General features: G+C 38.7%; 1 protein-coding gene and 1 pseudogene across 2 annotated transcripts; both read right to left on the reverse strand.

The window, feature by feature from the left end:
- Window positions 1–3,842: 3,842 nt before the first annotated feature.
- Window positions 3,843–4,904, reverse strand: LOC103436616 (tubulin-folding cofactor C-like; annotated as a pseudogene).
- A 1,142-nt stretch (window positions 4,905–6,046) lies between these two features.
- On the reverse strand, window positions 6,047–19,567 carry LOC103436607 (tubulin-folding cofactor C-like). Of its 2 annotated transcripts, XM_070823001.1 has the most exons (6): window positions 19,320–19,472; window positions 18,402–18,942; window positions 10,572–10,642; window positions 9,408–9,517; window positions 8,374–8,634; window positions 6,047–7,461 (listed from the first exon to the last, which is right to left on the reverse strand). In XM_070823001.1, the coding sequence occupies exon 6, from the start codon at window positions 7,301–7,303 to the stop codon at window positions 6,242–6,244; it is 1,062 nt and encodes a 353-aa protein (XP_070679102.1). In that variant the 5' UTR covers window positions 7,304–7,461; window positions 8,374–8,634; window positions 9,408–9,517; window positions 10,572–10,642; window positions 18,402–18,942; window positions 19,320–19,472; the 3' UTR covers window positions 6,047–6,241. The 2 variants fall into 2 exon arrangements, with proteins under 2 accessions (XP_070679102.1, XP_070679101.1); XM_070823000.1 differs by lacking the exon at window positions 18,402–18,942 and having other exon boundaries at window positions 19,320–19,567.
- Between the last annotated feature and the right edge of the window lie 3,949 nt (window positions 19,568–23,516).

Genomic DNA, 23,516 nt, shown 5'->3' on the forward strand with positions numbered 1-23,516 from the left:
TAGTCAGGATGGGGTAACCAAAGGTACAAGTGGGATGCTCGACTCGCATAACCTAAAAAGGCATGCCACCCCGACTGCAAAAAACGCCATTTCACTGATGGGAGCCTAGCCAAATAGGTGGAAAGGTATCATTGTGTTTGTACAAGTTGGTGACACATTAAATGGCAGTTTAAGAGGCTCCAAGACTGATGGCCTATATAAAGAGATAATGACCTCCAATATAAGGGTCAGATGAAAAGGAGAGAAAAACAATGAATGTATTAGCCGAGCGCTTTTTAGGCTTGAAATTAATATATTATGAGTAATACAGTGAGCATAGCTCAATTTTGAGGGGTAAACCACTTCTATCTCTGTCATAAACCCATCAAGGGTTAGTTAATCTAGTTTGTTAACCTTACAACTTTGAGCGTTAACAACTTCGCCTTCACAATATGTAATATAAAACAACTATTGATAAACTGTTAATGAGGTGTTAATGTAGTCCATTACTCATTGTAGTTATTTAATTATTAGTTAGTTAACTCTCCCTAGTGCTAACTAGTTAGTAATTTAATACAGCAGTAGCCACTCCTTTGATTTCACTTCACAATATTTTGCATAATCCGAACCGTTCATTTATTAGGTCTTCTCTCGTAAATCATTCCTTAAATAAATTTGGTAAAATTGAAAGCAATTGAGGTGTCTTACTTTGACTTGATGTATAAACGAATAAAGTTACATTACATTAGGCTTGGCAAACGGGTCGTGTTTGTGTCATTTTTTCATGTAACACATGTTATCTTAACGGGTCGTATCGTGTCACACCCGTTATCTTAACAAGTCGGGTCACTTTACCCAATAGGTAAATGACTTGACCTGTTATGACCCGTTAAGAAAAATATATTTTTTTCTTAAATTTGCACATACAATATTACTTCAAAACATAATAACACATTTGTCGTTAAGTACTACATCTACACTCCAAAATAAAAGCCCTATAAAAAAAACATCAATACACTACTAGTCTACTACAAAATATTAAATGTGCAAGGATATGCAAAATGATGGAGTTTTTCTTTTCAAGGTTGTGAAACCGTTCTCAGAAGTTAAAACATTTCCAATGAAACTCAAAGCTTGCATATTATTCCTTTTACAAAATCCTTCAATTTTCATCAATCGTCCTAGAGAAATTGTATTAGAACTTTGGCTTGATCTATTGCCTTCAAGAGTTATGTTGATGATATTTTTAGTAAGGCTTTCCACATTAGAACTCTCTTTCGCATAAACTATGTATAGAAAAACCAAACATTATAAACCATTCAAATTATGAGAAGTTTACCAAAATAATTATGAAAAAAAATAAAACAATAGTACCATACCATATAACAATATATTACCTCCTTTTCCAAAGACTCAATCTCGTGTGCACAACAAAGTTTGAATGTTTGCAAGCATGCTCAAACCCAGAAACCTAAAAACCTCAGAAACTCCAAACCCAGAAAACCCCAGAAACCCCAAACCTAGAAAATCCTCAGCCATTAGTTTTACGAAAACCCCAAATCACTAGTTTTTGAAAAAATACACAGAATACCCAAACATACAAAATCCATACTTTTAGCGTGTGCTTGACTGTGTGTGATTTTCTTGTGGCTACCGAAGTCAAGTTGAAGATAGTGGACGGAGGAGGATGCGAGAGAGATGAGCGGATTCGAGGAGAGCGTTGCAGAGTGTTGAAGTCTGGAGAGATCAAGAGTGAATGAGAGAGGAGGATAGTCTGGACTCCAACCTAATGTACAATTGGACAGTTGAGATTAAATCTCAGTCGATCCAACGGTCATTTATTTTCTAAAATTATTTAAATATATATATAATTATTATAGTACCTTTTTAGGTGTATAAAATTATTAAATTAATATTTTACTCATCGTGTATCAGGTTACCCACTTGTATACCCGGACCAACCCGTTATCTTAATAGGTGCTTATCGGGTTACCGGATAACGACCTGATTCGTAATCGTGTCAACTCGAAAACCTGTTAATTTCATATTGGATTAATGAGTCGTGTCAAAAATTACTAGGCCTACATTACATGTTGAAAACCCTTACAAATATATTTGTCAATAAAAAAAACACAGTTCTCTCAGCCCTTGGGTCTGGCATTTATCAATTCCAAGCCCTTGAACAGTATCTCGTTGAATAATTAGAATATTAATTAAGGTGGTCTGAATATCCACATCCTAGATAGTTGATGACAATTATCGCCAATAAACAAGTTGTATCAGATGATGCCAATTTGACCAAACTATATACCCACATAAAATGTAGATGCAATCCATCCATCTTCTAATATTATTGATTTTCCGCGTGCACCGACAAACACGATTTAATTACATTGGTAAGGATCATTAATCATAAGGCAAGTAGCCTACTGCCGGCCCATCTCCTTTTATCGCTTTTGCATGTCTATTGTTTCTAGGATTGTTGATGCTGGCAAGGTTATCTTAAACATTCATCTGATTTGGACCTTTGTATATTTCTTCTATGAGTATTCAAGCTATCTATCGGAAGGTCCTAATTAGTCGTTTGTACTTTGGTCTCCTCCTTTGTTTTCTTGAGTTAAGCTTATTCATAACATTAAGAAAGTATACAATTTTTGAGGAGGATGTCCTATATTAACTTTGGAGGCTCAAACCAACAACTAGCAAAATTGAAAATTGAGACCAACTTGCCAATTCTATGTGCCACTACATTGGTGGATCTATGAACATGACAAATTCTTGAGGCAACCCACATGCTAGTTTTAATATCATCAATCAACAAACCAATAGCGGAGGAGCCACCATGCAAATTTCCAACAGCTTAGACCACATGTAGTGCATCATACTCCAAAATAATTTGCTGCCAACAAACATCATCACGTGCAGCTAAAACCCCAACCATCCTGAGATTAGTCACATGAGATATTTTACGAACAAAACCTCTAGCATAACTACTGACTTCGTTGGGACAAATCACACTGACACCCCTATAATTTGTAGCAGCACAGAAAGCGCCGTCAACCTTAATCTTGATCCAATACGATGGAGGAGGAAGCCAACGAAAGAAGAGTGAGTGGCCTAGATTGAGGGGCTAGCTGAGCTTTAATAAAATTAGAAAGGCATTCAAGTTGACTCACAAGTGTAGGGCTCAACATTAGCTCTTAATGGGTTTTTATGTGTTTAGTTGTATACCTAACCAATAGGATATAATTATCATGTAAAGATACACGAGTTGATGCCTGACCACAAATTAATTCATATATTAGAAAGAACAACCTTTAACATTGGCATGGTAATTGGATAGTAGTTGGATATAGGAAAAGTAAATAGGATTGTTGTTGGTGGATTCATAATCTTAGGTTTTCTTGTGTCGTGTGTTTATTTTAATTACTTGTCTTTCATTTTTCTTGTTAATTATAGTATTAATTAGTTATTCAATTCAATCTATCATTTGTTTGTTTAATATAGTCTAGCGTGCTTAATCGATTAAATTGGTGTTAAAGCAATCCTTGTGGGATCGACCTCGTATTTGCATATATTACTACAATTGATTTGTGCGCTTACGAGTTTAATTTGATTTAAATTAATCTATTAGTGTCTCTAGTGTACCCATACTACGACACTAATGAGGCGATAGCTCAAGCCAGGGAATCAAAGTCTCATCAAGATCCAAACACAAATGAGAGATTAAATCATATGATTGAGAATCATGTATAATGGTGATGGTCGTTAATCTCAAGGTTGCTTCTATGGATAACATATAGATATCCATTGTCAAGGCCTACTTCATAGCAATTTTTGAAATGACTACAAAAGAGGTGTCATCACTGATGACCATGCTGATTGGTTTTAGTCATAAACAAGCCCATTAGCGTCACCCCACAAGAATCAAGGCCCAAAATAGAAAACTCTCCGACTTCCGATCCCTTAAAATTATGCACCAAAATCTCTCATTTCTTGTTCCAGAAACATGGGGAGTTTGGAACTTGAAAACCCGATTTCTTCTCAGGTTCTTGCTCTTTCTGCTCTTCTTTGGGTTCGATGATTGGGTCTTTTCTAGTGGGTTTGTTTCTAAAAGAGAATTTCTTTTTGGGTAACAACTCGGTGCTCAAAACCTTAAGACTCCGCCGCAAATCTGACATCGTCTTAAGCGAGGAACGAACTTCATAGGAGGGTAAGAAGTACGAGTTATAGGCGACAAGCTTTTCGAGATCAGAGATGGAGGATGAGAATTGGTCGAGATGGGATTTGACTTGAGTCGGGTCATAGAGTTGGTATTGGGCGAGTTGAGACTCAATGGAGCTTTTGAAATTGGAAAAGCAGGAGAGGAAAGTTGATGTGGACTCGAAGGAAGGGGAAGAGGACGAGTCAGACTCGGTAGATTAGCGGGTGAGTGAGTTGTCTAGACAAGTTTGGTGGCGGTTGGAGAGGCGATCGAGCATTGATTAGTGCTTTTTTTTAGGGATGGATCTACAGCTAGGAGGTTAGGGTTAGGGTTTGATGACAGAGCTACTTCTTCTTCATTTTCCATCGATGGCAGCGATGGGGTTGATTTGAGAAAACAAAAATGTGCAAAATCTGAGAGAAAAACGAGGGAATTCGATATTTGGGTTTAGCCAAATTAACAAGAGCCTTGCTTCATATGCCAATTTGTGGCACCATTCATCTTGAGAATTGATATCCGGATTTCACCTGGAGAATTAGAAACACCTCAAAATTAATTTTAAATATTTTTAATTTTCTCCAATATCTTAACGCAACTATTTCACCAAACAATATTGCTTATAACAAGTGTACTATCGAAATCTCAATCCAACAACATGAGACTTCATATTTGCAAACAGATGCAATATGTTCCTGAAACTAGCAGAGTAAAGAAGACCCATTTACAGAAAGGAAGTTAACTGACTCGAACAGGAACTCACAAGATGCGGACTACCATCAAGTCATTTTCACCATCTTAAGAGCGCCAAAGCAAGTTCCCAGAGAAAGGGTTGTGGCAGGGGAAACATAAAAATCTCAATCGAAAACAATGAATTATTTTCCTAAACGAGAACCTTACAGAATCATAACGCAAGTACTTCACTTTCTACTCATGAAAACCAACTGAAAGTGGTTAATCAATTGAGAACTTAAAAACAAAACGAAAGAAAGTGTTGATTTATTAAACATGAATACTAGCAATCTAAGAATATGTTTTCCTTTCCACTAGATTTCCTTGCACTCTGTTAAACTTTAATCTTAAATAAAGGGAGAATACAAAATGTACGCTAAAGCTCATAAAGGGGAGCAAATGTGTAGTCAATGCTAACAAGCAAACATAAATTGTAGATCAAGTTACATGCGCATCAAGTATGTAAAAATCTGTCATATATGTAGCACCATTTCAATGAGAACAAAATACAGAGACAGGGATTAATCCCAAGAAGGTAAGGAAATCTAAAGGGGCTCTTACTATTCATGCTCCCCCGTGAAGTCCAGCACTACCACGTGGGTGTCTTTTACACCCTTTATTCCAATCTAATTGCATTCTCTTAAAATAATATGCAAATATACACATGCAGCCTCAATCAGTTTGAGAAAAATTGTCTAATATAATTGAAAACGTTAAATGAATCATCTGAATTCTTTCCCCATTGCTAAACATCTATTTGTAATTTTGGGATTCAAACTACAACTTACCTTAGTTATCAGCTTACTAAAAAAAAAAAAAAAAAGGTCGTACCCAGTGCACAAGGCTCCCGCTTTACGCAGGGTCTGGGAGAGGTGAATGTCGGCTAGCCTTACCCCCATTTTATGGAGAGGCTGCTCCCAAGTCTCGAACCCGAGACCTACCGCTTATGGACGAAGGCACTTGCCATCGCACCAAGTGCTGTGTCAAGAAAACAAAAGTTTATATAACTTGAGACTTCACTTTTACATGTCTATAATGTCAACCGATAACAACCCACACAGACACCGCATATCATCAAACTCACAGCTGAGGAAAATACCTTATAAATCCAGACCCCGCAGATAAAATTGAAACTGACTAGGAATGTAAATTCATATAACCATAGGCTTAAGTAACAGGACACTAGTCAGTAATCAGAATGCAAGAGAAACCAATAGACTCAACATTTCCGTAATCCATATCCATATTGACACCAAATACAACAAAAGAATGTTACCCTTGTACACCAAGCACACCCTAGTGACAAACAAAATGGATAACAGACTAACTCTACACGGACCTTGAAATATCAACCAAACCAAGTCTCTCATTCTCTGGCAAAACAGACCAATTGGGCGACTGAACTGCCCGCAACCATAGGAAATCATCCACGTTGCTCCATTTCTCTGTCTCTTCGTCAAGACTGGCCTCCCTAAGCTCTTCCTCTATTCCTTTATAGGTCAAACAGTACGGCGCAAACCTCACCCCACAACTATCCTCAATTATTGGCCGGCTCCTCACCCTCAGATAAAAATCACTCATTTTCGCATTGTGAATCCGAATTTGATGGGAGGCCATCACAAAAACACACCCTTCAACACCATCAACCAAAACTGAACCCGTCACAGGGCCAGTATAAAGCCTGCAATTCCTTAATCTATGAATAAAAAGCGCTCTCACGGAGCCCATTAGCCTCACCTCACAGGAATCAAGGTCCGAAATCGAAAACTCTCCCACTTCCGATCCCTTAAAATTATGCACCAAAATCTCTCCTTTCTTGTTCCGGAAACCCGGAGAGTCTGGAACCCGAAAACCCGATTTCTTCTCAGGTTCCTGCTCTTTCTCCTCCCCTTTGGGTTCTGCAATTGGGTCTTTTCTGGTGGGTTTGTTTCTGAAAGAGAATTTCTTTTTGGGTAACAACTCGGCGCTCAAAAACTCAAGACTCTGCCGCAAATCCGACGTCGTCTTGAGCGAGGACCTAACTTCATAGGAGGGTAAGAAGTACGAGTTCTCGGCCACGAGCTTCTCGAGATCGAAGATGGAGGAGGAGATTTGGTCGAGGTGGGACTTGACTTGAGTTGGGTCACAAAGCTGGCATTGGGCGAGTTGGGACTCGATGGAGCTCTTGGAGTTGGAAAAGCGGGAGAGGAAAGTTGATGTGGACTCGAAGGAAGGGGAAGAGGACGAGTCGGACTCGGCGGATCTGTGGGTGAGTGAGTTGTCTAAACGAGTTTGGTGGCGGTTGGAGAGGCGGTCAAGCATTGATTGGCGCTTCTTTTGGAGGGATGGATCTGCAACTAGGAGGTTAGAGTTAGGGTTTGATGACAAAGCTACTTCTTCTTCATTTTCCATTGATGGCAGCAATGTTGATTTGAGAAAGCGAAAATGTGCAGAATCTGAGAGAAAAATGAGGGAATTTGGTATTTGGGTTTAGCCAAATTAACAAGAGCCTTGCTTCTTATGCCACTTTGTGGCACCATTCATCTTGAGAATTGATATCCGGATTTCACCTGGAGAATGAGAAACACCCCAAAATTAATTTTAAATATTTTTAATTTTCTCCAATATCTTAACACAACTATTTCACCACACAAAGTCGAATAGTTAGAGATCATATCATTTTCTTCCTTGTTTCGTAATGAACAATATATCAAAAGGTCACACAATCTTTTTAGCGAAAAAACAATCACATAATTATTGCTTATGTCCGTACAATTCACATATCTCAATTCTCATACTCATAATGTTATAGCATACATACTATTCTTCTTCTTCTTTGACATAAAATGCCAAAAGCACTCGCATTTATCAATCAACACTTACATGAACAACATGCCAACAAAAAATTGACTTGAAAAACCCCGCTGTCAAATGTTTTATTATTTTGCTGATGTGATGTGCTCAAAATAAATGGTTAGATTGGCCCAAGTGTTACGTTTTTCATGTATAAACTGATAATGTTGGAGGTAGTGTCACAATATATACCAGATAAGCAAACAAAATCAACAAAAACCCAGAAAAGCAGCTCACAAATGTAATTATATGAATGCAGGAGGTCTCGACATCTTACTTGATAATATCAGACTCATGTCGATGATCTTGACGAACTCTTTATGATACAAAAAAATCACTCTTTTTCTTTATATACAACTCAGGCCAGAAAACACTAAAACACAATCCCTAAATCCATCTGAATCAGATGTAAAACAAATTCGAATATAATTGTCTATATTCAAAATAAAAAGAATCTATTTGTTTGGAGCAAATGAAATTGTAGTCCCCATGTGAAATTTCTAACCGTTAAATTGGATTAGACAAAATCATGAAATTTTTTTTCAGAAGCCCAATTATATTAAATCACAAATTTGAAGCCGATTTTGACATGCAATAGGTCAATAAGGTAGGAATCGTTTCAGACTAACCTTGATGGCGTGCGATGGAGGTATCATCCAATTACCGTCGGAAAGCTTGAATCCGAACAAAGCTCCAAGGTTATAGGGAGATGTTGTTGATGTGAAATCCAACATGCACAAGGTTGAAGCAGAGGAACTTCAATTTGAAAGATCTGGAGTAGAGTGGCTGCTTGGTGAGGAGAAGTCGCACCAAGTGAGCAGGGGTAAAACAGGACGACGGCCAGGCAGGAAGAAATCTGGAGGAAAGAGATGAGTGCGGGGCCTTTTTGTCTGTGTAAAAACATAATAATGCAAACTTAGCAGGGGTAAAACAGGAAGAACACTGTGCTTATGAACAATGTTTCAGAGTGTTTTGGGTTTTAGTGTAGATTAAACTAGCAAAAATGCCCATGCTCCGCAGCGGGTTTTGAAACCTTAACCACAATTTAACACATCCATTTCTAAATAATTCAAAAAACAATTGAAGCAGATAAATCCACATGGTAAAATAAGTCTTTAAATTGTCAAACTCGATCTCATCTGCAGTTGTTTCAACTATATTCAAATCACTACGGGAAACGTGTTCATTTATTTATTTTTGGTCTTTTGTTTTGGGCTTGAGAAATTTTTTTAAGGCCAGCCATATCAGAAGTGCGAAAGTCACGCTTTTGTTGCATGACCAAACTTTACTTGGAAGAGCTTTCAAGCAACATATGTGCATTATCAGCATGACAAACATTTTCATTGAACATTTCTATTCCATTTGAAGAGTTAGGAGTATGATCTTCTTGTGTTGCCTGATTTCTTTTGCTATATCTTGTTCTTTTTAGATCATGTGCAAAAAATTAAAATGCCAAACAACAGACTGATAGCTGGCAAGTAATAAAATGAAACGTGCATAAATTAAATTGTAAAATATTCATAACTCCTAAATTTAAATTAAATAAAGGAAATACATAATAATCATATCACATTCACAAAAGCAAGGATTTTAAAATGCTATGAAATTGAAATACTATGGATAGTTTTTTATTTTTTTATTTTTTTTCAAGTATATAACTAACCTGTAAGAACAGCAGTTATTATCACTTCCAAAGTTTTTTTTTTTTGTCAAACACTTGCAAAAGATTGATGCAAGCAAAGGAACACTGCCTCTGTACTTGGAACGGAAAGCCTGCAAGAAATTGAAACAGTGATGTTAGGATATCTCAAGTGCAGATAATGGGCAACATTATGCAATCCCAAAATGACATAAGTAAACAACCACTACCCAGATTAACAACCCATTTCAACTCCCAAAATTACACACAAATAACTAAAATGTCAAGCAAACACAACGAACCAACATTCACAATTCTCTTCAATTCCCAAACATGCTCATAGATTAATAAACTGTCACTGAAACAATAAGGAACCAGCGAAATCTTGTTTAACTCAGAGTGAGAAATTGTTACGAATAACAGGCAACATAACGGTTGAGAAGAAAAGAAAAGGGAAAAATCCACAAAAACGAAAAAAAGAAAACACTTGTAAAAGTAGTCCTCCCTCTAGCTAGATGGCCATTCCTGATTCTCTTTTCCTTTTCTGCTCAAACTTAACATGAATAAATGACCATTTTTTCATTTTCTTTGTCTTTCTTTATAGAAAGTCAAAACAATTTTTAATGAACGGCTTTAACTGACCATATTAATCAATTTCCCAACTGTAAAACAACAATAAAGAAAATAAAAAAAAAATAGAAAACAACTGGCAAGAAACATTGTTTTAATAAATGACAACAGTAGAAGGAACACGAAAATGGGGATGTATGTAGCCTCCTCTCTTTCAATCCCACCTAGTGATCCCCTAAAAACTATCACTTCAATGTCATATTTCTGAATAAATAAGTTATTTTTCTTTGCAGGTGTTATACCATAGGACCATTATATTTGGTTTTGAATAAGTAAGTTATTTTTCTTTCCATTTTTTTTGTCACTTGTAAAGATAGGAAAGGGCTAATATTAGGTTACTAAATCAGTATTTCTACAGCAATTTAACTCATTTCCAAAAGCTAGCAGCCGAATTTGTCAATGAAAACCAAATTCCAATCCAAAATCAAAAGCCAAAAATTGTCAAAAAATCCCATTTAAAAATAATAGCACACAAAGAAAGTTGTACTTTTAGCGTTGTTTATGAAAAACTCAGTATACAACTATATATTCCACACGAATTTGTGTAAAAAGACTTGCCTCGGGGATGAAGTACTCCGTCCTCTTACACACACCTATGCCAAAATCTCTATCAGGCAACTTTTCCAACCCTGTAGAAGCCAATATACGAAGGTAATCATTCAACACAGTTACATTCACCTTATTTGAAGGATATGAAAATGATTTCTTTTTTTTAACTAATAATACAATATAAATAACCATTACCCAATTTCAATATCCATTTCAACTCCCAAAATTAGTCAAAATTTACTAACATTTCAAGCAAGAAGAACGAAACAAGCGTAAAATAAATGGAGCATATTTTGTTCACCATAAAACTGTAATTAACGGTTTTTTCAGTCAAGTAGGGAGCAGAAGAAGAGCTTAATCTAAACCATTCAAGCAAAGAATAGGAACAAAAATAATCTAAACCATAGTCTTCTTCCTGTCATTATGTTTACTAACTCATACTGTGTACAAAAACTAATCGCTTAAGATATGACTTGAAAAAAATTCACACGCCTACTTAAAACACATAAAGCATCAAACTTTACTCAATCAGAAATTTATATCGTATACGCTTGCTTATTACTGATTAACCATTGAAAGAAAAGCTTTGAGTTAAGCAGATGCCATTGTCTTCTTCCACTTCCTTAAAACAACCACAAACCCATGTCGATATGGATTTGGGAAAAAAGAAATTTCAAAATCTAATCATCAAAATTTTTTACTTCCTATGTTCTTGGGGATCATCACTATTTTCTTATCTTGAATTTGAACACACTCGAAACTGAATTTCAAAACTGCAAACTTAAATCAACTCTCTTAGTTTTAATCCAAAAATACTTAACAAAAAAATACAATTTAATCCAGAAATTAAATTAATAAAAAAATACACACTCACACACAATTGCTGGGAACTTTTCCAAAATTAATATACAAGCAAAATATGTTGAGAGAGAAGCAAAAGCTTATACCTCCGAGAAAGAGAGTGTAATCAGAAAGCAAGCCGGAAAATAAAAAAAATTACACATTACTAAATTTCTTGTTGGGGTTTATCTAAAAAAGGATAAGCGGGTGATGATTACAACAACAACAACAACAACAAAGCCTTTTCCCACTAAGTGGGGTCGGCTATATGAATCCTAGAACGCCATTGCGCTCGGTTTTGTGTCATGTCCTCCGTTAGATCCAAGTACTCTAAGTCTTTTCTTAGAGTCTCTTCCAAAGTTGTCCTAGGTCTTCCTCTACCCCTTCGGCCCTGAACCTCTGTCCCGTAGTCACATCTTCGAACCGGAGCGTCAGTCGGTCTTCTTTGCACATGTTCAAAATCACCGGAGCCGATTTTCTCTCATATTTCCTACAATTTCGGCTACTCCTACTTTACCTCGGATATCCTCATTCCCAATCTTATCCTTTCTCGTGTGCCCACACATCCCACGAAGCACCCTCATCTCCGCTACACCCATTTTGTGTACGTGTTGATGCTTCACCACCCAACATTCTGTGCCATACAACATCGCTAGCCTTATTGCCGTCCTATAAAATTTTCCCTTGAGCTTCAGTGGCCTACGACGGTCACACAACACGCCGGATACACTCTTTCCATCCAGCTCGTATTCTATGGTTGAGATCTCCATCTAATTCTCCGTTCTCTTGCAAGATAGATCCTAGGTAGCGAAAACGATCGCTTTTTGTGATCTTCGCTAGATTGCTCCGGTCATTAGTGTGGATAAGTATATAAATGGATAGAGATAGGAAAGCAAACACAAGATGTACGTGGTTCACCCAGATTGGCTACGTCCACGGAATAGAAGAGTTCTCATTAATTGTGAAGGGTTTACACAAGTACATAGGTTCAAGCTCTCATTTAGTGAGTACAAGTGAATGATTTAGTACAAATGACATTAGGAAATATTGTGGGAGAATGATCTCGTAATCACGAAACTTCTAAGTATCGGAGTGTGGTGTCGTCTTGACTTGCCTTATCTGTCTCATAGGTAGATGTGGCATCTTCTCTAGAAGTACTCTTCCTCCATCCAGGGGTGGTATCTTTAACTGGTGGAGATGCACAAGGTAATGTATCAATTTCACTTGAAGCTTACTTGTAGTTTCAGGCTTGGTCAAGCGCGATACAAACCATGTAGTAGGAGTCCCCCAAGTCGCCGAGCTAGGGGGTCTGCTGAAAGAGGTGACAGACAAGGTAAGCAATCAGAGCTCCGACTGATTGTTCACCTTCTCCCCATCTTGCAACAGCATGAAGGATAAAGAGAAGAAAAATGAGAAGAGATGATATGAGATACTTTTGCTTTTGAAGAAGTAACTTTCCACAGGCTTATTCTTGAACTGAGCTGGAGGGTTTTCTGGTTTCCTCCAGAGTATAAGGCCGACTGAAGAATTTGAGGGTCAAAACAAGTCCATCAAATCTAGAGTACGTTCCACCCTGCTGATATGGGATACTTTTGCTTTTGACAGAGTAATGAATGTATCGGCACGTGTGCTGTTACGCTTGTCTCCACATGCTTCCTTGTATCCTTCGCACTTGCCCTATCTGTTCCTCAAGCAGATGCGGAATCTTCCCTGGAAACATAAGATGTTGAAGATGAGTACTCGAGAGCAATGCCAGGTAAGGGGTTCCAGGCAGTCAGTTCCTGGCTGGAAGCTTGATTCCAAGTGCTGACTGATTGCTCTCTTTCTCCTTGTCTTGCAGGTAAAAACAAGGCCAAAAGAAAAGACAGGGAAAAAGCATGATATGGGATACTCTTGCTTTTAACCCTGATGATATGAGATATTCTTGCTCTAGTATAGCTTGTTTGCAGAGGTATTATCGGGGGGAAAGAAAGCTGAGTATTTCGAAAGGCTTCGTTGGGAGTGCCCTCTCAGATATGATGAAGGGTTGAGCATTTTTGCAGGTCTGCCTGTCCGTTGCGGATGAAGGTCGACATATATAGGAGTCTCCCTAACAACAAGTAGTAATGCTATTCCTTTACCCTGCTTGGTCATAGCACGGTAGTGGGAGCTGCCAGTTTCACATGTTTTAACTCTGTCAGAGCACTTTGAAAAAGTGGTCTGTGGTATCTGGCTCTCGAGATTCGGAGAACGATGCCTCTTCGATTTTTGAGAAAGCAATCATGCTGGGGGTATGACTCTCGAGATTCGGAGAGCAGTGTCTCTTCGATTTTTGAGGAAGTAATCATGTTGGGAGTCTGGCTCTCGAGATTCGGAGGGCGGTGCTTCTTCGATTTTGGAGCAAGCAATCTTGTTGGGAGTGTTGTCTCGAATGTGAGTAAAGGTTGGGCATGTTTGCTAGTCTACCTTGCCACGAAGCACAAAGGTTGACACATAGGGACTTTCCAATTATCCAGCAATGGTACTGTTCCTTTACCCTCTCTTCGATTTTGAGAAAGTAGTCATGTTGGGAGTCTGGCTCTCGAGATTCGGAGGACGGTGCCTCTTCGATTTTGGAGCAAGCAATCTTATTGGGAGTGTTTTCTCGAATGTGAGTAAAGGTTGGGCATGTTTGCTAGTCTACCTTGCCACGAAGCACAGAGGTTGACACACAGGGACTTTCCAATTATCCAGCAGTGGTACTGTTCCTTTACAGTTGTGGGTAATAATATGGTAGCTAGACCTTCAAAATTTATGTGTCTAAACTTTTGTTAGTGCTGTTTCTTTACTATTCTTTTACCTTTCTTGGTCAGAGCGATGTAGTGGGAGCTGCAAGCTTCACGTGCTCAACTTTGGCAGAGAACTTTGGCAAAGTTATTTGTGGTACCCATGAGCTATTGTTGCGTGTGGGAAGTGGGTGATTGAACAGTAAGATTCATGTGCTTTCTACTTCACCAGAAGTCTTCGACAGAATGCCCATAATTTCTGCAAAGCTGAGTGTGCGTGTGACAGGTGCTGACAAGGCTAGAAAAGTAGGTGCCTCTTCGATTTCTGAGATCGGCCCTCGTGGTCTCTGAGCAGCCCAGCTTTTGAGAAAGCGAGCGCCTCTTCGATTGATTCGGAGAACGATGCCTCATCGATTTTTGAGAAAGCAATCATGCTGGGGGTCTGGCTCTCGAGATTCGGGGAGCAGTGTCTCTTCGATTTTTGAGAAAGTAATCATGTTGGGAGTCTGGCTCTCGAGATTCGGAGGGCGGTGCCTCTTCGATTTTGGAGCAAGCAATCTTGTTGGGAGTGTTTTCTCGAATGTGAGTAAAGGTTGGGCATGTTTGCTAGTCTACCTTGCCACGAAGCACAGAGGTTGACACACAGGGACTTTCCAATTATCCAGCAATGGTACTGTTCCTTTACCCTCTCTTCGATTTTTAAGAAAGTAGTCATGTTGGGAGTCTGGCTCTCGAGATTCGGAGGACGGTGCCTCTTCGATTTTGGAGCAAGCAATCTTATTGGGAGTGTTTTCTCGAATGTGAGTAAAGGTTGGGCATGTTTGCTAGTCTACCTTGCCACGAAGCACAGAGGTTGACACACAGGGACTTTCCAATTATCCAGCAGTGGTACTGTTCCTTTACCCTTGTGGGTAATAATATGGTAGCTAGACCTTCAAAATTTATGGGTCTAAACTTTGTTAGTGCTGTTTCTTTGCTATTCTTTTACCCTTCTTGGTCAGAGCGATGTAGTGGGAGCTGCAAGCTTCACGTGCTCAACTTTGGCAGAGAACTTTGGCAAAGTTATCTGTGGTACCCATGAGCTATTGTTGCGTGTGGGAAGTGGGTGATTGAACAGTAAGATTCATGTGTTTTCTACTTCCCCAGAAGTCTTTGACAGAATGCCCATAATTTCCGCAAAACTGAGTGTGCGTGTGACAGGTGCTGACAAGGCTGGAAAAGGCTGGAAAAGTAGGTGCCTCTTCGATTTCTGAGATCGGCCCTCGTGGTCTCTGGGGAGCCCAGCTTTTGAGAAAGCGAGCGCCTCTTCGATTTTTGAGATCGGCCTTCGTGGTCTTTGAGCAGCCCAACTTTTGAGAAAGCAAACGCCTCTTCGATTTCTGAGATCAACCCTCGTGATCTCTAAGCAGCCCAGCTTTTGAGAAAGCAAACGCCTCTTCGATTTCTGAGCAGGCGCCTCTTCGATTTCTGAAGCTTCGTCGAGTGCAGATTTTTTATAGGGGCTGACATTAAGTTCCAAAGCACACTTGAATCTCCACCAGTAGAAGCTTCATTCTTGCACTTCTAAGATCTTGATTTGTCCGACCTCTTCTCTCTTCAACACCTTTAAAAATGTCTGGCCCCTCCGACCGTCGTTTTGACTTGAACCTTGTTGAAGAGGCAGCCCCGCCTTCTCCAGACAACATATGGCGCCCATCCTTCGTCTCCCCTACTGGTCCTCTTACCGTTGGGGATTCCGTGATGAAGAATGATATGACCGCTGCGGTGGTGGCCAGGAACCTTCTCACTCCCAAAGATAACAGACTACTTTCCAAACGGTCTGATGAGTTAGCTGTTAAGGATTCGCTGGCTCTCAGTGTTCAGTGTGCAGGTTCTGTGTCTAATATGGCCCAACGCCTATTTGCTCGAACCCGCCAAGTTGAATCATTGGCGGCTGAAGTGATGAGTCTCAAACAGGAGATTAGAGGGCTCAAGCATGAGAATAAACAGTTGCACCGGCTCGCACATGACTATGCTACAAACATGAAGAGGAAGCTTGACCAGATGAAGGAAACTGATGGTCAGGTTTTACTTGATCATCAGAGATTTGTGGGTTTGTTCCAAAGGCATTTATTGCCTTCGTCTTCTGGGGCTGTACCGCGTAATGAAGCTCCAAATGATCAACCTCTGATGCCTCCTCCTTCTAGGGTTCTGTCCAGTACTGAGGCTCCAAATAATCCCCCTCCGGTGCCTTCTCTTTCTGGGGCTCTACCGACTGCTGAGACTTCTCCTAAGCAACCTTTGTGAAGGCTCCCTCTTGTGTGCTTATTTTGACTCATGTATATGTACATATTTGTAGCTTATCGGGGATATCAATAAATAAGCTTTCCTTCATTTCAACGTATTGTGTTAAATACACCAAAGCCTTCTTCGCTAAGTTCTTTGAATTTTCTTTTGTTAAAGCTTGTATGTTGAAGCTTTCTGAGTGGAGCGTGTAGGTTAGGGTAGTGTTCCCTTAATTTCCCGAGTGAGGAAAACTTCTCGGTTAGAGACTTGGAAAATCCAAGTCACTGAGTGGGATCGGCTATATGAATCTTAGAACGCCATTGTGCTCGATCCTGTGTCATGTCCTTCGTTAGATCCAAGTACTCTAAGTCTTTTCTTAGAGTCTCTTCCAAAGTTTTCCTAGGTCTTCCTCTACCCCTTCGGCCCTGAACCTCTGTCCCATAGTCGCATCTTCTAATCGGAACGTCAGTAGGCCTTCTTTGCACATGTCCAAACCACCGTAACCGATTTTCTCTCATCTTTCCTTCAATTTCGGCTACTCCTACTTTACCCCGGATATCCTCATTCCTAATCTTATCCTTTCTCGTGTGCCCACACATCCAACGAAGCATCCTCATCTCCGCTACACCCATTTTGTGTACGTGTTGATGTTTCACCGCCCAACATTCTGTGCCATACAGCATCGCCGGCCTTATTGCCGTCCTATAAAATTTTCCCTTGAGCTTCAGTGGCATACGGCGGTCACACAACACGCCGGATGCACTCTTCCACTTCATCCATCCAGCTTGTATTCTATGGTTGAGATCTCCATCTAATTCTCCGTTCTTTTGCAAGATAGATCCTAGGTAACGAAAACGGTCGCTCTTTGGTATTTCTTGATCTCCGATCCTCACCCCTAACTCGTTTTGGCCTCCATTTGCACTGAACTTGCACTCCATATATTCTGTCTTTGATCGGCTTAGGCGAAGACCTTTAGATTCCAACACTTCTCTCCAAAGGTTAAGCTTTGCATTTACCCCTTCCTGAGTTTCATCTATCAACACTATATCGTCTGCGAAAAGCATACACCAAGGAATATCATCTTGAATATGTCGTGTTAACTCATCCATTACCAACGCAAAAAGGTAAGGACTTAAGGATGAGCCTTGATGTAATCCTACAGTTATGGGAAAGCTTTCGGTTTGTCCTTCATGAGTTCTTACGGCAGTCTTTGCTCCTTCATACATATCCTTTATAGCTTGGATATATGCTACTCGTACTCCTTTCTTCTCTAAAATCCTCCAAAGAATGTCTCTTGGGACCCTATCATACGCTTTTTCCAAATCTATAAAGACCATGTGTAAATCCTTTTTCCCATCTCTATATCTTTCCATCAATCTTCGTAAGAGATAGATTGCCTCCATGGTTGAGCGCCCTGGCATGAACCCGAATTGGTTGTCCGAAACCCGTGTCTCTTGCCTCAATCTATGCTCAATGACTCTCTCCCAGAGCTTCATTGTATGACTCATTAGCTTAATACCCCTATAGTTCATGCAATTTTGTACGTCGCCCTTATTCTTGTAGATAGGCACCAAAGTGCTCATTCGCCACTCATTTGGCATCTTCTTCGTTTTCAAAATCCTATTGAAAAGGTCAGTGAGCCATGTTATACCTGTCTCTCCCAAAAGTTTCCACACTTCGATTGGTATATCGTCTGGGCCTATTGCTTTTTTATGCTTCATCTTCTTCAAAGCTACAACCACTTCTTCCTTCCGGATTCGACGATAAAAAGAGTAGTTTCTACACTCTTCTGAGTTACTAATGGTTTCCAACAATCTAAATAGGATAAAGCATTGGTTTATACTTTAAATAAGGTTTTCATAGAATCCAATTGTAAAATAGGCTTATTTAGTTGGAATATCACGAGCATGCAGTTGCATATTTATTGGCTATCCTCTACGTCAAAAGGGTTATAGGGTGCATTTTTGTCGGCTATCCTCTATGAAAATACCTTTTCTTTTCAAAATCAAACACCTCATCACCAATAAGATGAGGCAGTCCTTCCCACACCACAACTTACAGAGTCTGATCAGCCTCACACCAACATCACTAACCAAACCATCACCATGGCTGCACCACCTACGCCCCCACCAATGACTGCACCTGATACTGCACCCCCAGACCTTCCACCATAAGCCCCAGAACTTGACCAAACTGCCACCTCACAAGACACGCAATCACCACCACATTCATCACCAGAATGTCCCTCCAAACGTCAGACTTCAAGATTTCCATCTCTACCACGCGTCCACCATCACTCCCAGTACATCATCTTCCTCAAAAGGTACGCAGTTTCCTTTATAAAATATTCAGTTTCAAGACAAAGAATCCCAATTGCAGTAAATTGGAAATATATGAGTGTCTAAAAGGCATTTCACCCAGTGCTCATCCATTCAGAAAAACAAAGTAGAAGCTGGTCATTGCACGATGCACTAGCATTTCAACAAGTTCACCCGGAACCCAGGAATAAATTTTTCAGCACCACCGGAAAACTGAATAGAAAAACAGAAAATGCTCGCATTGTGAAATTGATGATAACCTTGGGAAGCAGACGGTTAATGTTACTAAAGAATGCTACAACAATCTCAACCCCAAACCAAGCACTTGCTAAACTAGCTAACAAGTCAAAGCTAAACGACCATAGACAGCCACAAAACGACACCTAATTGGGCAACTCCCCAAGCTGAACTACAATATCCAATCCGATTTACTTAACTTGCGCCATTGCTCAATTTCGACACAACCACAGCTCAAAATTTGCATATGCTTCACGTAATTCTCGTTCTACCACAAATCAACTTCTATCAAAACCCTAATTTTAAAATTTTACTAATAAAACGATTGAATTTGAAGGATGCGGAAAAGAAACCTGCAAAACGCTGTTACAATAGCAAGTGTTGCCGAAATTCTCGAGTCCCAAATATCGCTCGCCTTCCGGAAACTGGTCGCCGAGAGCCTTCTCGAGTTTGGAGCCCGCAGCACCCACCAGACCGGGTCAATACACAACATAAATTATATCACCGACGACTCAGATCCTCTCTCTTCGATTCAAGTCATATTGTAAAAAAAAAAAAAATTAAATAAATCAACACATAAATTGAGGGTGTAAATTGAATTGATTTTATTTTGTATGAATTAAGTTTATTTTATTATTCAAGAAAAAGTGATGTAAAAAGACTTATTACCACTCAACTAAAAAATAAATGATTGATTCCAAAATAGTTTTCACCAAAAGCGTTTTCATCTGTTATAAAATACTTTTAAATTAATTTTTATTAATGATTGATTCCTAACTACTAAGAGGATCAAAAATTGTATGCGCAAACAAAATGACAAAATGGTACCATAATAGTTGACGTGGTATGTTGCTTATTTAATTGCCTCGTATTTGTCACTCATATAGACTAGGCAAAATTGTACTTTAATATTTTCTATCACCACTAACCTATTATCTTTACCTTGTCATCTTCCTCTAAATGAAATAATTTTTTTAGATAAAAGTTAATTTCGAATCAACGTAAGGTGCTAAGGAGTGATATTTGAAAGGTTGCTTCGGTTACCTAATAAAGATAGTCAACAGAGAAATAAGGGATAAGAAAACAAACACAAGGCATAAGGAGTTCACCTTAAGTTGGGCTACATTCACGAAGGTAAAGAAGTTTTCATTTATGTAAGAGTTTACATGATATTGAGGTTTAAACATAATCATCATTAATAAGATCTAACTATTGATTAAGGAATCTTAGGTCCGAAGAAACTTAATTATGGAAGAGTGATCTCCTTTTAAAATTGAGAAGAGTCCTCTATTGTCATTCGCGGTCGATGTGAAACTCTAGTATTGACACGTGTCGCTTTATGATTGGTCTCCTAATTAGAAAGAAACTCATGTGCTTCGACTGAGGTGCCTCAACACAAACTCTTTAGTAAGTCTTCGAACGTATATAATTGATCGATGTCTAGTAGTTTCGGGTTGGTGAACTATGGTACAAACAATAGTTTCAAAACAAATGTGTACTTTAACAAATCATTAAGACGGTGTAGGGTAAACAAATATTTTGTTTAAGAAATATGTACATGTACGATATGTTGTTTTCATTTGATTTATTTAATGACCACAAATAAAAAGGACATGTGAAAAGTTAAAAATGAAATGTGAAAATCACCTACCTTACTTAACATTGTAATAAGTGTAATTCTATGGACATAGGTATAAGAAATCTTTAGGGAAAGTTTATTTGAACCCATATAACATATCTCTACACCAAACTTAAATTGTAAATGTAACTTGTCTTTTTGTAGCCTATTGCATAATTCCCATCAAGTACAAACATAAAACTACAATTTATCAATAAATCCACACCTAATAATCAAACTTTAGCCTCATACAATCTTTATCCTCCATTCATTTTGACTAAAACCCTAAGAGCTCTCATAGAGAAAAACAAGCTTTAGTTAAGCGATGGGTGGTGACTTTGAAGTTTTGAATCCTCCAACTAAGCTATATATATATTTTTTGTAAGTTTTGATACAGTTGCTTGTAACATTCTAATTTTCTCCAAAACTTTAAATAGAAAATTATATATGCTAAAACAGTTTTTGACGAAAGCAAATTTATACAGTTAGAATGGTAATTATTTGAAAAGTACATGCATATCTGACGAAGAACGGATGCCCAATGATAAAATGCTTCTGAAAGTGCTGCATATATTTCTGTTAGAAGGGAAAATTTTGTTTTATCCTTCACCTTTGCAAGAACAACATTCACTTAGTCATTTCATGATGCACTTCTAGCTGGTATTCTACAAGTGAAGTTCTTACTTCCCTTGGCTCTTTTACTATTGGAGACAGTTTTAAATGTTTCAACAGAACCAAACATCTAACCATGAGCTGGTAGCCTAGTGGTAAATGGCGGATTACGAGGCTTCCTTAAAACTAAAAACTGGAGTTCTCGGGTTCGAAACCCACTGCTGGTGTGGAAGCCAGACTTGTGGCCAAGAGGAGGCTGAAATGCCTCTGTGAGTTTTTTCCACCCCTAGAAGTGGTGGATAATCGTGGCTTACCACCAGTTGCCCCCATTTTTCAAAAGGAAAAAAAAAACAGAACCAAACATTTTGTGAGGGTATTTTGATTGATAATATCACTCGGTGCATAAGAAACCCTTCCCACGTATGTTATTGCATAAGAAAATATTTCAGCCCACTAAGTTTAAAAGTTTAATGAATTTAGGTGAGTTTTTATTTTGAATGGGTGTAAATATCAATTTACATATTGAATTGGGTTAATTTGTGAGGGTAGATTAGGTAATAAATTTGGGTTTAAAGAGATATTTGTCGATGCAAATTTTAGCCGTCTCTAGGTTTGACGAAAATGCACTTGCAAAATAGTCAACACCTTTGATCAAGGACCTAAGCCTCACGTGCCCACAAGGTGGGGGGAGGGGGGGTGTTGGGCCAGTGGATCTTTGATGCCTAAGTTAGTTTCTCTGAGAAGAGTAAAGTGTTTAGGGCTTTTTTGGGGTAGCAAAAGTTTACCGAAATTAGATAGAATATGGGGTATAGATAGGGGAGTGGCTGGCCATGGTGTTAGGGTTTTACCCTACATATGATGGCATCCTATTAGCCAAGGTTTTATGGAGAAATATTCTCAAAGATATTAAATAGGAAATAATATATTGAGATATTGGAGTAATTACCGTAATTGATTTAAATAGGAATTACTTACTTAAATGGAGTCAATCCTCAATTGGGAATGTATTAAAGATAAGATTTGGACAAATCCTTATCTTTAATACTTTGACTTTTCCTTGCCAAGGGCATGTGAGCTATAGGCAGTCTTATTCAGTTGTTGGGACCCTTCAGGGGTGTGAGCTATGTGTGGGAGTATTTGAGGAGCCTGTCCATTTAATAAGGGCAATCTTGTCTTTCTTGAATAAAAGTTCACGTGTCACCTCCATAATATTTGGGATTATTTTAGGCTCCATAAATGCCCTCACACCTGCTGGGTTGCATGTGGGAAAATGGCAGTAGGTGTAGAAATCTAAGCTGCATAGGCTTGTAGAGTTGTTTCCCAATTTGAACTTGATCTCATTTCTTGATTTGCAGATAGACTTCTTATAGGAAAAGGAAACCTGTTGCCCCAATACCTATTTAATTTGTTGGAAATGTGCCCTAAAGGCCAATCACATGATGATACTTTACGGACATTTCACATGTTAAACTAATCTAGTTTAATATAAAGGGTAAAGATTATTGTTTAAAGTTGTCTAATATAAATGTAATATGCTTAAACGATAAGTCCAAGGAATATGTAATTGAGAGAATGTGATCTAAAGAAATTAGATTCATGAGACAATTCTCTTTCGTATACATACCCTAAACGTTCCTGATCATAGGATTGCCAATTTGGCATTGATAGTCCGTTAAGATCAGTATGTGCTATGTCTTCTCTTAGGGAGAATGATTGGACTCGAGTAATTGGTGTGACTGACACCAAGACAAGCATGTAGGTGCTCAATAGAGAATGAGTCCACTGAACATAATCAACGAGGAGTTCTTATACTCATGTCACATGAGAACTCATGGTTAGGATAATGCAAAGTAATCATTTGACCTGAGGCATCATAGTTGTCTTATGGTTAGGTCTTTGATCTTTGACTATGTCAAAGTCACTCTGTCAGAGGGTGTCCACGACATAGTTGGGGTTAAGCCACTTAGCTATGAAGGTAAGTGAATGCACAATAAGGGATATTTAACCTTTAAACCGTTTGAGGGAGAATACTCTATGATATGATTAAGAATCTCTGACCAGAGTATGAATGAGATTTAGGAAGTCGTTCTAAATCACATTCAAGGTAATCATATAAGTAAATGAATCACATTGGATAGTAGACATGAATAAACTATCAAACCAAACAATGTGGTCAAAAGTATTGTAATGGAGAAATACCGTATTGCATTGTAATCCTAAACTGAATAGGTTCTCCACCACTTTTGATTAGCTTGGGTAGCCATGACATACTGCTAGGTGTCACATATGGTTTGTGGAAGCCCTAAAGGTATATAATCAC

This window comes from Malus domestica, chromosome 05 (genome assembly GCF_042453785.1).
Source record: "Malus domestica chromosome 05, GDT2T_hap1".
NCBI lineage: Eukaryota > Viridiplantae > Streptophyta > Magnoliopsida > Rosales > Rosaceae > Malus > Malus domestica.

What these genes read in the sequence shown, in the direction of transcription:
- LOC103436607 (XM_070823000.1), bottom strand. Translation starts at nt 7,303, where the DNA reads ATGGAAAATGAAGAAGAAGTAGCTTTGTCATCAAACCCTAACTCTAAC.